Source organism: Sinocyclocheilus grahami, unplaced genomic scaffold (genome assembly GCF_001515645.1).
Source record: "Sinocyclocheilus grahami isolate Dianchi unplaced genomic scaffold, SAMN03320097.WGS_v1.1 scaffold88.1, whole genome shotgun sequence".
Lineage (NCBI taxonomy): Eukaryota > Metazoa > Chordata > Actinopteri > Cypriniformes > Cyprinidae > Sinocyclocheilus > Sinocyclocheilus grahami.
In genome coordinates this window covers 684,330-698,119 of record NW_015505267.1, presented here as the reverse complement: position 1 = coordinate 698,119, position 13,790 = coordinate 684,330, and the positions used below count along the sequence as shown (strand labels likewise).

General features: G+C 36.7%; 2 protein-coding genes across 4 annotated transcripts in view; one reads left to right on the top strand and one right to left on the bottom strand.

Moving 5' to 3' along the window:
• Positions 1 to 11,467, bottom strand: part of LOC107587022 (homeodomain-interacting protein kinase 2-like) — a 101,321-nt gene extending 89,854 nt beyond the window's left edge. For all 3 annotated transcript variants that reach the window (XM_016274620.1, XM_016274622.1, XM_016274621.1), the window contains exon 1: positions 11,040 to 11,467. In XM_016274620.1, coding sequence (XP_016130106.1) covers positions 11,040 to 11,058 — 19 coding nt within the window. In that variant the 5' untranslated portion in view covers positions 11,059 to 11,467. The remainder of the gene's footprint in view (positions 1 to 11,039) is intronic.
• A 1,082-nt stretch (positions 11,468 to 12,549) lies between these two features.
• tbxas1 (thromboxane A synthase 1 (platelet)) overlaps positions 12,550 to 13,790 on the top strand; it is a 59,796-nt gene continuing 58,555 nt past the window's right edge. Inside the window, exon 1 of the mRNA XM_016274619.1 lies at positions 12,550 to 12,606. The gene's annotated coding sequence lies outside the window, so the exon portion shown is untranslated. The remainder of the gene's footprint in view (positions 12,607 to 13,790) is intronic.

Sequence of the window (13,790 nt, the reverse complement as noted above, 5' to 3'; positions counted from 1 at the left end):
TATATATATATATATATATATATATATATATATATATATATATATATACATATATATATATATATATATATATATATATATATATATAGTAGCTCATTCTTTTATTTGTCTTTTTTTCCAATTTCAAGGCTGAATTCTAAGTGCTCTGGCCCCTTAAGGTCTCTTTAAACGTGACAGGAACTCACTGTTACATACACACCCCACAACATGTGACTCACATTCTTACTGAAAGTAGAAAGGGGCCGTATACATTATTGACGGGACTTGTCTTGTCTCTGAGCCGAGTTAGAGGTTATAATGTCCCCGCAGCACCATCCCAAAGGGATTCCAAATTGAGACTTTCTGGTGTCATACTCATCAAAGAGAGAAGCCTCTAATCAGTCAGCCAGCCCATGACACCAAAGGCAACACGGACTTTCAAGACACATGAAATAGGGTGTCCAGCCTAAAATAAACAGGATCCAGAGCCCACAAGGGAACGAGTGAGTCCCAGTGTTGACGCTCAGTATCCACCCAGATGTATCAGCTTCCATCCATCGCGACCTCGTTCTTCCTCATGCTCTTGCTATGTCTTGTTCACAGTCAAAGTTTGCGAGGTAAAACAACAATCCCAGAAACGGCAAAGGCCATGCTTTCATAGCAAAAGGTCGGCACTTGGCCTTTCTTGGAGATGGAGCGAGGAAGGAGACAGAGATTTTTTAGGCTCTGGGAGCGTCGAGCTGCCCTGACCGGTCATGGGATACACAGAGTCACTGATCTTGAAAGAGGGGAGGGCGTCTCACACACACAAAGGTTACAGCCTACGCACAACTACACCCTGCCAACAACCCACCAGCACCCTTTCAATTATTAACCTCCAAGAAATCGGCCCTGCAAGCAGAGGAGAGGATGGAGGATACCGCATCTATCATCAGCCTCCCTTTCGCTCTCTGCCGTCATCTGGAGTGTGTGTTAACGACAGGTCAGTTCAGAGTGCGGTCAGAGAGAGCGTATACAGTGAAATCCAAAGCCTACGTCACACACCAGTGGCCCAAAGCGCATCTTTCATGTTCTCTATCTAACAAAATTGCTGGGCTTATCTGATTATGTCAATACATTTGAACTGTAATTAAACAATTTTGTTGATAGAAATATGACAGGGAAAAAACACCAACGCAAGATATTAACAAATTACAATGTGCTGTTAAGAAAAACTAGAAAGATTATGATTTGTTAAATATTGATACATGTCCCCCATGTTCAAAAGTTTTTGAAAGAAAATATTTTAATCAGCTAGGATGTATTAAATTGCTCAAAAGTGACATTAAAAATATCTATAAAATTACAAAAATGAATTCTGTTCTTTTGAAGTTTCAATTTATCAAAGAATGTAATGGTTTCCATAAAATATCAAGCAGAACAACTGTTTTCAACATTGATAATAAAAAAAAGAAAATCACAGGAATAAATTACATTCTAAAATATAAAAGTAATTTTAAATAGTGATATGACTGTTTTTACTGTATTTTTTAACAAATAAATACTGCCTTGATAAACGAGACTTTTTAGAAAAACATTTATAAAATCTTACTGGACCTAAACTTTTGAACAAAATTATTATATCATACTAAATTAATAAATAAATCTCAATATTTGGTTTCTAATCAACTAAAATGTTATTTTCATCAATCAATGAAAAATGACATCTAAGTAAAACTGACTAAAATGTTTGAATATGACACTATTCTAGCGTAATAAAATATTTACCGTATTTTAAAAAAATGCATTGTGAAATGCCAAAAGAGAGAGACAGATGTTTCAACTGTTTTCCCAACAGACTTTTGGACCCCATTGACTTTCACTGCATGAACAAAAATAGACTTTTTTAAAAATCGTCTTTTGTGTTGCACAGAAAAAAAGAAAATCATACAGGTTTGGAACGACATGGATCTGAGTAGATGATTACAGAATTTTCATTTCTGGGTGAACTATCTTTTAAGACTGTCCCTTACAACCTTCACAGTGTCTCAAATTCAAAGAGAACTTTAAATTAAAGAGCAAAAACTGGAAAAAATGTGACTTAAAAGTCAAAATTAGTTTTAAAAAGTTGTCAATCAGAGCTTTGCTTGGTTAACTAGAGTCTACCGTTAACTGATCAAATATTTTTGACAAAAAGGACCTGTGTGTGAGCATGATGGGTTTTCGAGCAGAGCTCATTAAGGGGCAATGGGGCCGCTCTTCTCCGGCTCTTAAGAGCGCTCTGGTCTGTCAGGGCGCCAGTGTCCCTTTCTCTCTCCTCCAGGCGCACATCAAAAAGTGGGGCAGACTCTCTCAGCTCTGTTCTGGCTGTTTGGGGCTTTGAAGTCCTTTGGTTATCAGCCAAGCGTGTCACGCTACCTGCAGCCATCTGTGAAGAGCCTACAGTTGGACTGGGCGACCATACCCCACAATGACTCTGTGTGTGTGTGTGAGTGAGTGTGAGTGTGTGTGTGTGTGTGTGTGTGTGTGTGTGAGTGTGTGTGGAGAGAGTTTTACCTGCAGCACTGTCTGCCGCTTTCAGAACATGAGGCATAAAACATGAAAATGAGAGGGTGGGAACTGACCATTTTTAAGAGACTTATCGACAATATCTCTCTCAGGCTTATTCTTCAGTGTGACTGGGACATGAGTTTACATTTGATACAAAAAAATAAAAATAAGAAAGAAAAAAAATAAAACTTTGAGGACTTTGCCTCCTTATTTCTTATATATACATTAGACATTATTATGTGCAGTGCAAATATTCTTTTAAAAACTGTTATAAAAAGTCCTAGTAATAGAAGAAAGGTATTTATCAGTTTATAAATACTGAATATTATCATGTACTGATGAATACATAAATTATTAAAATAATATAAAAATATATTTAGAAACAAAACAAAACACGGTGCAGCCCTAGTGTCAAGTAGGTTGATCATGTAAGCATTACTGTCTGCACTACCATTGGTAGCTGCAGCATTACGTCCCTGCTCCTTTGCATAATGTTAAACTCTGCTCAACTGTCACATCACCAAATCTCATTTATAATAAATGACTTCCATTCATTTTCACACTACAGATCACTCTTTGTGTGTACGCCCCTTGAGTTTCCATGTAGAAGAATGGCCAATACCAACCCTAATAAATGAAAAAAAAAATGTAAATGCAACCAATGAAACATGGGCGTTTATACTACTGTGTTCAGTTATGTTGGTTCTAACTATAAGATATTTGTGGGCAAAGCTAATCTGTCTGTCACATCAAGTTTAGACTACATTAACCCCAATAAAGCAGGCCGGGCCTCGTCATGCCAAATGGCCCAGGTCATGGGGGTTTCTCGACAACAATAGGATTATATAGGGCATAGACAATGTGCTTTCAGCAGGCTGGCAAGGCATGGGCAGAACAGGGAGGGGGAGAGCATGCTGAAAGACCAATGAATGCATTGTATGCCAATTTAACCCTCGGTTTCATCTATGTATGCTCATGTACAGTAACCCACATAACAGAAAACAGCACATGAGACCATGTTTTATCTCCAAGTACACTATAAAAATGATTTCTCAAAAGTTGTAAATAAAACAAAGATTATTGGAGTGCAAAAGAATTATACAAGATAATAATATTTCAGGTTTTCTGGTCATTTAGACCCAGAGAGGATTTTCTTTTCCCAAAAAATGCTAGTTAATGTTACCACATTGGATTAAAACCTATTGACTTTGTTCACACATATAACAAATTCAAAAATCAATAATTTTGGTACTTTTTGGACATTTTTTCCCACCATCTTACACTTGTGTTGTTCCCAGGGCAAACATGACTGGCCTATAAAAACTTTTCTTACGACGTGTTTTTTACAATTAGCACAGATTTTGTATTTTCACCTCAATTTTTAAGTGAACTTTTGTCTGGACCAAAATTGTCCACAAATAATGTTGTTGGGTTTTTTTTCCCCCACTCAAAAACTGAGGTGCATAAGCTCAGGTCAATGAGGAGTATAATCAATCAGTTCCAAAAGAAATACAAAACCTATGCTAACTGAAAAAAAACAAGTTGATAAAAAGATTGAATCCAAGTCATTTTTAAAAAAGCAGCTCATATTTGACTGCGAACACCCAATTAGGTAAAGTTTTTTCAGCACAGCACAAGGGGTAATTCAATGTGTTACTTGCCATTTGCCAATCGTTTAAGAAATGGACTAGCAATTTCTGAGTGAAAACTGTTTCTATTCCAAATGTTTCAGAGTATGTACAGCTCAAGTTAAATATGTTGGCTCATCAACCACTTGCTGTTATGCATTTTGCAAAAATTCCTAACTGATGCCCTGAGATATACGCATAAGCAGTATTGCATTGCACAAAAGCAGCTGAATTCCATCAGTCAGTGGCTGGTGATATGATCCCTGGTGCCAGTAACCATAGGTGTGAAGGCAAAATGAATGGTGCCCTTCATGAAGGAGTAATTGCTATGTGATTACAGCCCTGCAAATCCAGTGGCTGTGAAAAAAGCCCCCCTTTTATTTCCCTTTGTTGGTGGAATAATGCAGCCGGGAGAGACCCCAGCGTGAACTGATCCTCTCATATCTGATCAAAGGAAACATGCCAGTTGGACCCCCACCCTTTAATAAAATTTTTTAAAAAAAAGCACATCCACCAGACCTGGCAGAGTGAGTCAAAACAGGCCCGTTTGTGATATTTTGAAACAAAAATGACTTGATTTCCTTATCATATCCACTGGTTTCCCTTTGCATTTTCATTGCTGCTTATTTACCTCACTAAGCGACCCTGCCCATATGTTGACACAGCCTGGCAACTAAATGCAAACCTTTTGTTTACCGTGTAAACACGCCATGTATCCCAGAATGCATCAGTGCTGCGGGATAAGTGTGGGTGTAGAAAGGTATGACACTCAGCATTGTCTGAAAATGCCCTTGGTGCTGCATCATATCTGATGCCCGCACCACGGAACAAACAGAGAGGCTTGCAGCTGGATCCTTCTGTTTCCGCATGGCTGCGAATCAATGCTGAACTCACCTACCCCGGCGTATCTCGCATGTGGCGAGAGCTCTCAGGCTAATGTCGCTGGCATGTCTCTCCCTGAAACTGTATAGCGGATGAATTGTTTGCCAGTCATGCCAAAACTTTCACAGATAGACAACTGCAAATTAGTCATTTAAACTGGGAGTTACACAACAAATTATTACGTAAATCAGCATGAGCACAGCAAACAGGCTAATTATGAAATAATAAAATCCCATAATGCAGCCTGCAGGTCATGTGCCGTGGTGCCCCGAGAGTAGACGTACAGAGAAGAACTTGAAGACAAAAATAGTCAGTGCAATGTGAAGATCCCTTTGCGAGTGACACGCTTCCTAAAAACAAATAAACAAATAAATAATAATTATAAAGGCAGCTATATATTGTAAAAAACCCATTTGTACTATGTGAGAAAAATATTAAGCATGATATAAACTAAAGACAACCCGTTTCTAAAGCTGTTTCAAAATAAACCGGCTTTTATATAGACATCTGAAACCAAAGTAATTACTAGTAATTAAGTACAATAATAAGTAATTAAACCTAATTTTATGTACTACTATTAAAATACAGGTGGAATTATAAACCCGAAGAAAAACATAAAATTCCTTACAATTTATTTCTTTGTACTTATACTTTATATTTAAGTATAAAAATTGTTCCAGATCAGTGTCATCAAGCCCTCGGTGAGCAAATTAAAAGTAACTGGTGAGAAAAAAAAAAAACTGTACTCTACTCTACTCTACAATAAAAAAATTAAATAAACGAAAATCAGAAATGTTGTCTTGGCAACTAACTGCTGAAAGTACTAAATTACTCAAACTAATAGAAATGACAAAGACACCCCAAAAATGACTCAAACTTAAACTAAAAGTAAAATACTACTAATAAAAATATTAATAGTATATAAATAATACTAAGACAACACTTATAAAGAATAATGAAAAATGGTTATGATATTAGTATTATGGTTTAATATTCCCTAATCGTATTAAAAATTACAGTTAAATATATTAACACACTTACAGCCCCAAAAATTCTATATTGTTTTCTTAAATTCTCTGCTCCAACTTTTACAAATGAACAACTTCAGAGACATAGAGGTTTAAGAATCCTCTGAGGTTTATAGAATACTGAATTAACAGGATTCTGAGTTTGTTTTTATTGTATTTATAATAAAAGAGATGAATGAAATATCTAAAGCCATCACATTTAACAACATATACTTAATTTGACAGTTTCATTCAGTGAGGCTTCTAGAGGACAACGTCACCGTGTCGTCACATTAACACAAATCAGTTAATGAGAAAAACATGCTATACCAAAACATCCACTGTGTTTATATTTCATACTTGTTGAGCTTTGAAGATAATTATAGCCATACACAGAGTGCAAATTACTTTTATTACTCCTATCTGGATTTCATTTATAAATAAGTTTGCCATTAACAATGTTTTTCTCAGACAGTCATTTATTGATAATGAGAGACACATTATGAGATTGTGTTGGAATATTGAACTTGTTCACTAGCGGTGGTCCAATCCAAACAGAGAGTTTATAAAGATTAGCACTTTTCTAAAATCAGACATTCATAAAGTGTATACATCTTAGATACGGTCAATGCACTCATATTGTACATTTCAGTTTCGATCCAAACATGCAAAATTGACACACTTCACAAGAAAAATAAATACCCAGATAAAATGAATGAGCTCATCCTGGCCAGTAACACAAAGCCCCGTTTTCCCCTACATTTTTGGTTTCTGTCAGTAGGACAGACCCCATTAACTAACCAACCCCCCTATCTCACAATTCTGCTCCCTTGTGCACCAGGGCACACCTGTGAGCCATTTCCCCACTGAGGTTCTGAGAGCTCAAATGTCCCTCAGGCTTCAAAGGAGCACAAGATGAGGACAGCATAATCACATTCAGTAAGACTGCGGTTCATTCATTGACCCACGGTGAGGCAAAAAGTCCTGTAAGGACTTCAGTGAGGATAATGCGCTGGAAAACACTATTTCCAGAGTGACCAATGACCTGGACAGCCATTGTGGTTTTCAAACGTGGATGGCTATGAGAACCAGGCATTTGTACATCTGCCAAATGGAGACCGGTGTCACAATGCTTCAGTGTACTCGCAAAGAAGCACTTCCTCTTGATCGAGGAGGGCAACAATGTAAACTCACTCAGGGGTAATGACCTCCAAACTTATAGATTTTCCTGCAATTCTCAACTGGCAATGACCCTGGACCTTAGGCATGGGTTAAGATCAGTTAGGGACAATCTATCAAATAGAACAGAAACAAAACAGAAAGACATGTTGGAACAGTTGCTTTATGAAATTTATGACGCAGGCAGTCGTCAAGCGGAGATGGTGGCGTGAACTCAAACTCAGGGGAACCAAGAAAGTTTCCAAAGGTCTGAAAAGCAAAAACAGTTGGCAGAGATCATCTACAGGTCAAAGAACAACTAATCATATGGCTTAGACCATTATACTGGTTCTGTAAAATATTGGTCTCAGAAGTCATGTGGACCAATTTGATGGTGCTTTTATTTTAGATAAGGTCATTTCAGGAGAGAACAGTTTCTGTTTATAGACTACCATACAAAAGTTTGGGGTTAATAAGATTTTTTTTTTTTGAAGCTCACCAAGGCTGCATTTATTTGATTAAAAATACAGGGGGGGGGGGAATAATTATTATAAATATACGTATAAAATTATTACACTTTAAAATAACAATTTTCTATTTTAGATTTTAAAATATTATTTATTCCTGTGATGGCAAAGCTGAATTTCCAGCAGACATTCTTCATACTCCAGTCTTCAGTGTCACATGATCCTTCAGAAATCATTCTAATATGCTAATCTGCTGATCAAGAAGCATTTCTTATTATTAATATCAATGTTGATATTATTAAAACAGTTGAGCTTCTTAATGTATTTTTGTAGAAAGTGTGATACATCTTTTTCAGGGTGCTTTAATGAAGTTCAAAATAAAATTAATTTGAAATGTTGTCTGTTGTTTTTATCAATTTAATGCATCCTTGCTAAATAAAAATGTTAATTTACTGAACTTAAACTTTTCAACAGTATGGTATATTTATGTTTCATGGAAAAGAGGAGCTTGGAAATTCTGTGAAACATTTCCTTTACCGTCCCAGGAAGAAAAGAAAAAAAAAGTCTCGCAACAGCATGACTTTGAATAAATAATAAGAGAATTTTCATTTTCATTGAACTATTCCTTCAAAGATCAAGCATACTGCAAATAATATTAATAATCACCACACATGACCCCTAAATATAAAGAGAAAAAACAGGTCTGACTCAAGGTGTCTTTCCATCTCCAGAATTCCAAAGCTAAACCTTCGCTTCCTTCTGCCGTAGAGACAGGTAGTCCTGGTCCTCACATCAGACATTTATCAACATGTCAGTGTGGGTTACGAGGCCAGGAGCCAAGGCTCCTCTGGCCCCAGATTACTCTTCCGTATGGGATTGAGCCAGAGCATTAGGCCTGCACCACAGCGCTCCACAAAGACACATCAGTGCAGGGGAAAAGGCAACAACAAAGAGCTCTCACTATGGACTGGCATTACAAACGTCTCCACGGACAGTCTGTACCCTAAACTGGAGCAGTAACAGATATTTATTCACAAACTGAAAGGTCTTTTACTCCTGCTTTTGAAAAGAGCTCAACACAGCGCGCATGTGCCTTAGTGACACAATACACGCATCTGACAGCCATGAGATGAGCAGAGGAGTCCGTAAATAAATGCTAAACAAGCATGACCAGACATTTAATCTAGTTTTAATGCATGTTCACATACACTCACAGATTGGCATTACATTGGACTGGCTGCTCAAACCACAAAAGCAACAAATGAACCAATTATTAGGCATTCGTTAGGTAATGATATATCAATATCACCATATTAGAATTTCCAGCTTTTGTAACTCAAAGAAAACAACTCTACAATTGAAACAAAGAGAGATAAACAGCAAAAGAACGACATTTCTGCATAACCAGCCATCTGAAGTGTAAAAACGACATAATTACATTCATAAATATCACACAAGACATTTAGACAGTTAAGTCAATGTGTGATGCTGCCCTACATTTCCATTCTGAGCACACGCATCTATAATAAGCAAGAGCAGAGAAAGAGAAACCACCAGAACAATGTTATCTCTATTTCATTAACTACTTCCAAATGAAAAATCTCTCTTTACAGCTTATGAGCATTACTGTTTGAGCAAACAATTTGGCTAAAGTCCCACATATTGTTTCTTAAATAAGCTCACTTGGATTTGTTTGGGATCACGGTGAACGTCCCCATAGGAGAAGCCATTTACACATCCAGAGCAAACCTCTAAAGTAACATGAAGGCTAAACCAAGTGGGTCTTTAGATGTCCCATATGGTTACCTTAAGGGTCTTCAAATGTTACAAGTGCCACAAGATGAATCTATCTAGCACCCATCCATCTGCAGCATCCATGGGCGTGTTACGTAAGATCATCTAATTAACTAAGAGTAAAAGTTTGCATGATTCCCACTTGCTTTAGGTTAATAGTTCATAACAGGCAAACATTAAAAAGTATAGCGCATTCATTTTGAGCAAATAATCTTAAAAATATTTAATTAAAAACCAAAAAAAGGGTGTGAGTTGCTATCACCAGCAGAGGGAGCATGGGTAATCCATTAGAAATACTGAAAAATTTGAAAAAGGTAAATGCAATCTGAGGTTGGCATGGCACCTCTGGGATTTTTGGGGCACATGAATTGCTTTGTCTTTGTCCAAATTATGAACTAAAACCAACCGGAATATGATTCAACCTCAATCCTCAAACTCAACCACAACTAAGGCTGTGTCTGAAAACCTAATGAGCTACCTATATTTTTAAGCACTGAAGGCACATCTAGTGCCCCAAAAAGCTGCATATGCACCTATGATGCCCAAGTATGCAGTCTAAATAGGCAGCATATGGTTTCAAGACACAGCCATAAAGAGATAGTTCATCCAAAAATCCGTCATCATTTACACACCCTCATGTCATCCCAAACCTGTGTGGCTAGAAAGATCTCAATCACCATTCACTTTCATTTCGTCTTTTATTGCATACAGTGAAAGTGACTAAGGCCGCCAGTCACTAACATTCTGTCCAAAATCGCCACAGACAAAAAAACAATTAAAGTCAAAGAGGTTTAGGTAAGCAAATGATGACAGAATTCCTTTTGGGGTGAACTAACCCCCTGTAGTGACCTCGGGATAGCCTACTCTCTGGAGAACAAAAGCAGCTTTTCAGACTGTTGATGAATTTCATTCCTCACGCAGAACAAAAAAATGCTAAGAAAGTAAAAACTGGACGTTCCCTTTCATTCTCCATAAAGCATTCCTGCACAATGATTAGTCACCATAACACTGCAGTGTGTATTAGTTAGTCTAAATCACGCCAAACCATTACAACATACATTGTACACTACAGCATCAATAGAACAACAAGTCACATAACAGTGAAACGAGAAATTAGTAAGTGCAAATCCAAGAAGTAACTACTAATTTAACAATCATGCCTTATCTGTATACATACTGCCTGTATGCTTCATATCCACTTTCGTTTCGTATATTAGCTAAATAGATCCATATAATATATTATATATGATATGAGCATGCAGAATACAAAGCAATCGATTATAAAACTGTGATATTTTGTAATGATAAGAATAAACATTAAATGAAGAGACAGCAGTACACAATGAAACAGGGTGGTTGGCGGTTTCTAATACCTTTCGGTCAAAATCCACAAAAAACCCTGGACGAATTCAACAACTTACTGATAGCATATCAATCTAAGATTTCATAAATAATACTAATTTAACAAATGTATCCTCTCTCGACACAAGTAACAGATTGGTAACCCGACGGTCTCTCTGCGGAGAGAGTGAATAATGTTAGTCAATTATGTGCAGGTCTGACATTAATTTCACCCTCGTAAGGCTAGATCTTACCTTCGTATACAGGGGCCATCGGTGCAAGGGTTTCTGTTATTCATGGCAAAAAATGAAGCGACAGCACTGTTCACAACTCAATAAAAATCTGCCATCTTGAGCGGCGGACAGAATCGCTGCGGTCTCCTGCATTACTAACCCAGTTCATCAGGGAGAGAAGAAGGACTAAAGAATGAAAAATCACATCCAGAATTTCAATTTGAAGATCGGCCCGGGGTGCGTGAGGGGAAAAAAGGATGTCTGCAACTTAACTCCACGGGTATCGATAGTGTTTTGGCTCTAAAAAGAGCCAAATTGCAGGTCTTGGCTTCAGCTGGTGATCATGTCTGTGGAGTGAGTGCCTGCAAAAGTTGCAATGAGAGGAACGAGCGAGCGAACGGAGCGACTTTGCGTTGTAATCAAACGACGAGGCGGTCGATCAGGTTGAACAGGGCCTTTAAATCAAACGACGATCTACTCGATCGGGCTCAGCACTGAGCTGAAAACAGCTAGTTCTGTCAAAGTACTTTTGATATTACATTTATCGCTCCCCTTACTGCGATGATACCATGGTATAATGATGGTAGTATAGTGGTACTTTAATATACACTTAATTAATGGAACAATATGGTTTATGTATCCAAGGTATTTCAAAGATTACTATTATGGAATGACAAAAATACTAGTATTCCCATAATGCCATGCCCAGAACATTTGAGTTTTTACACTACATACAATAATAAATAAATCATAAGGAATATTTTAAAGTTGAAAGATACTAGCGTTCCAATCTTTCTCCATTTGTATTATTTATTATAGTGACAATAACGTTGATTTAAAAAACGGTACGATTTTATTATTGCATTCAAATATCGATCGTATCTATTGTTTTTTTTGTCACAGGTTGGATGTTTCTGTCGACTATGAATTGTGTGGCTGCTCAGTGACTTCACTGGATTTGCACAGGATGAAGTCCATCACATTTACAGAGATTGAGCCAGAATCTCTTATAGCCTACCTTTATTTGCTCTTGCAACTACTTTCAATGTTTATGGAATTAGATATCCCTTTTTAATACATTGGGCATTTCATAAATTAATTTGATTAGACTGTAACACTGTTTGTTAATTGTTAATTTTGTATAAAGTAAAAATATATATATATATAATTTTATATAAAACAAAAATTAAATAAAAAGGGATTACAGCGATTTATCCAGCTGTGAGTAATGTTATCCAGTACTAAACATATTAAAATAGTGATCTTCATGTGTTCATGCACCGTTTCTACATAAAGTAATGTTTTATAATTCAGGAAAACCAAGGAATATATGTAGCAAACATATAAACTTTAACTGTATATTTTAAAAAATACATTAAATAAAACGCTATAAAATAATTCATGTTATAATTATGTTATTACTGTATTCAAATAAAGAACATTTATTGTGTGTGGTCGCCTAGCCATCATTGTAAACTACAAGTACCACAAAGCATTGCGTGGGGAATTTTTTTTTTCAGCCGCATAAAAACTACATTTTCCAGAACGCCTCAGAGTGTCGTTGCAAGCGGTTGTTGTCAAACACGGGGTAAGCGCATTGCTTATATCATTTACTATCGTGATCATCTAAACCTTTCATAACACTGTAACCCAGATTTAGCAACTCAAGCAACAGCAAACATTATTAGCAGAGTGCATTTTCGCTGCTCGGTCATTTTATTACGTAATCTGTCGTACGGATTCTATTACAAAACGATAGGGGGAAGGTGACACAAGAGAGTGCATCGAAAGTATTGAACTTATTCTTCATATTTCTGTTGGTAAAACTGTAACACAATGTTGTCGGTAAATTCTAAACAGTTTTACCTTGAATTTCGTAGGAGTTTCACGATTACATAGTGTACACAGATGTACCAGAATTAATTAATTACCAAATCGAATTGTTGTAGAATGACTTACAAGAAGTCATATTTGAAAATAAATGAAATAAAATGGAAATAATGTGTTTGTTTATTTGTTTACATTATTATTGATTGGTTTGTTTGGTTGATTATGTGACATACTTTTCACTTTATGTTAATATATACTTTGAGGTGATTATTATTTATTTATAGCTCTGATCTTTACTTTATAAACAAGTAAGCATGTAATATTTGTCGAAACTCACATTCTGCTTTATGAATTCAAGTATAAGAATCACTGAGAATCATGCATAGTGTCACATTAGCCTGTCTGTTAAAAGTTTATCTGGCATTATTGTGAAATTGTGATTGGCCCTTTTGCACACAGGTTGATGTCCTTACATGATCTCAGACTATTGGTCTAACAGTTATTGATAATATAACAGACAGCTGACTGTTACAAATATCCAGATGTGTGCAGCGCATTTAATGGAGGACTGTTTACTGATCCTGGTAGAGTAATGTTTATAATGGGTTTTCATGTTTTTATCTCGTCGCCCCGGCCGGACAAGGCATCAACAGTATGGTGAGGGGCGTAACATTTCCGTCACACGCTTGAGGTATTCGGCCAATCACAACGCACTGGATAGCTGGCCAATCACAGCACACCTCGCTTTTTCAGACCGATGAGCTTTGTAAAAATCAACGCATTTCAAAAAGGCGGGGCATAGAGGAGAAACAATAATGTAGAGTATGTGGAAAATAATGTGTTTTTTTTACTTTAAACCGCATAAACACATTTCATTACACCAAATACACAAAATCATGTTCTTTTTAGCAGCATATGACTCCTTTAAACACTAATAATGTG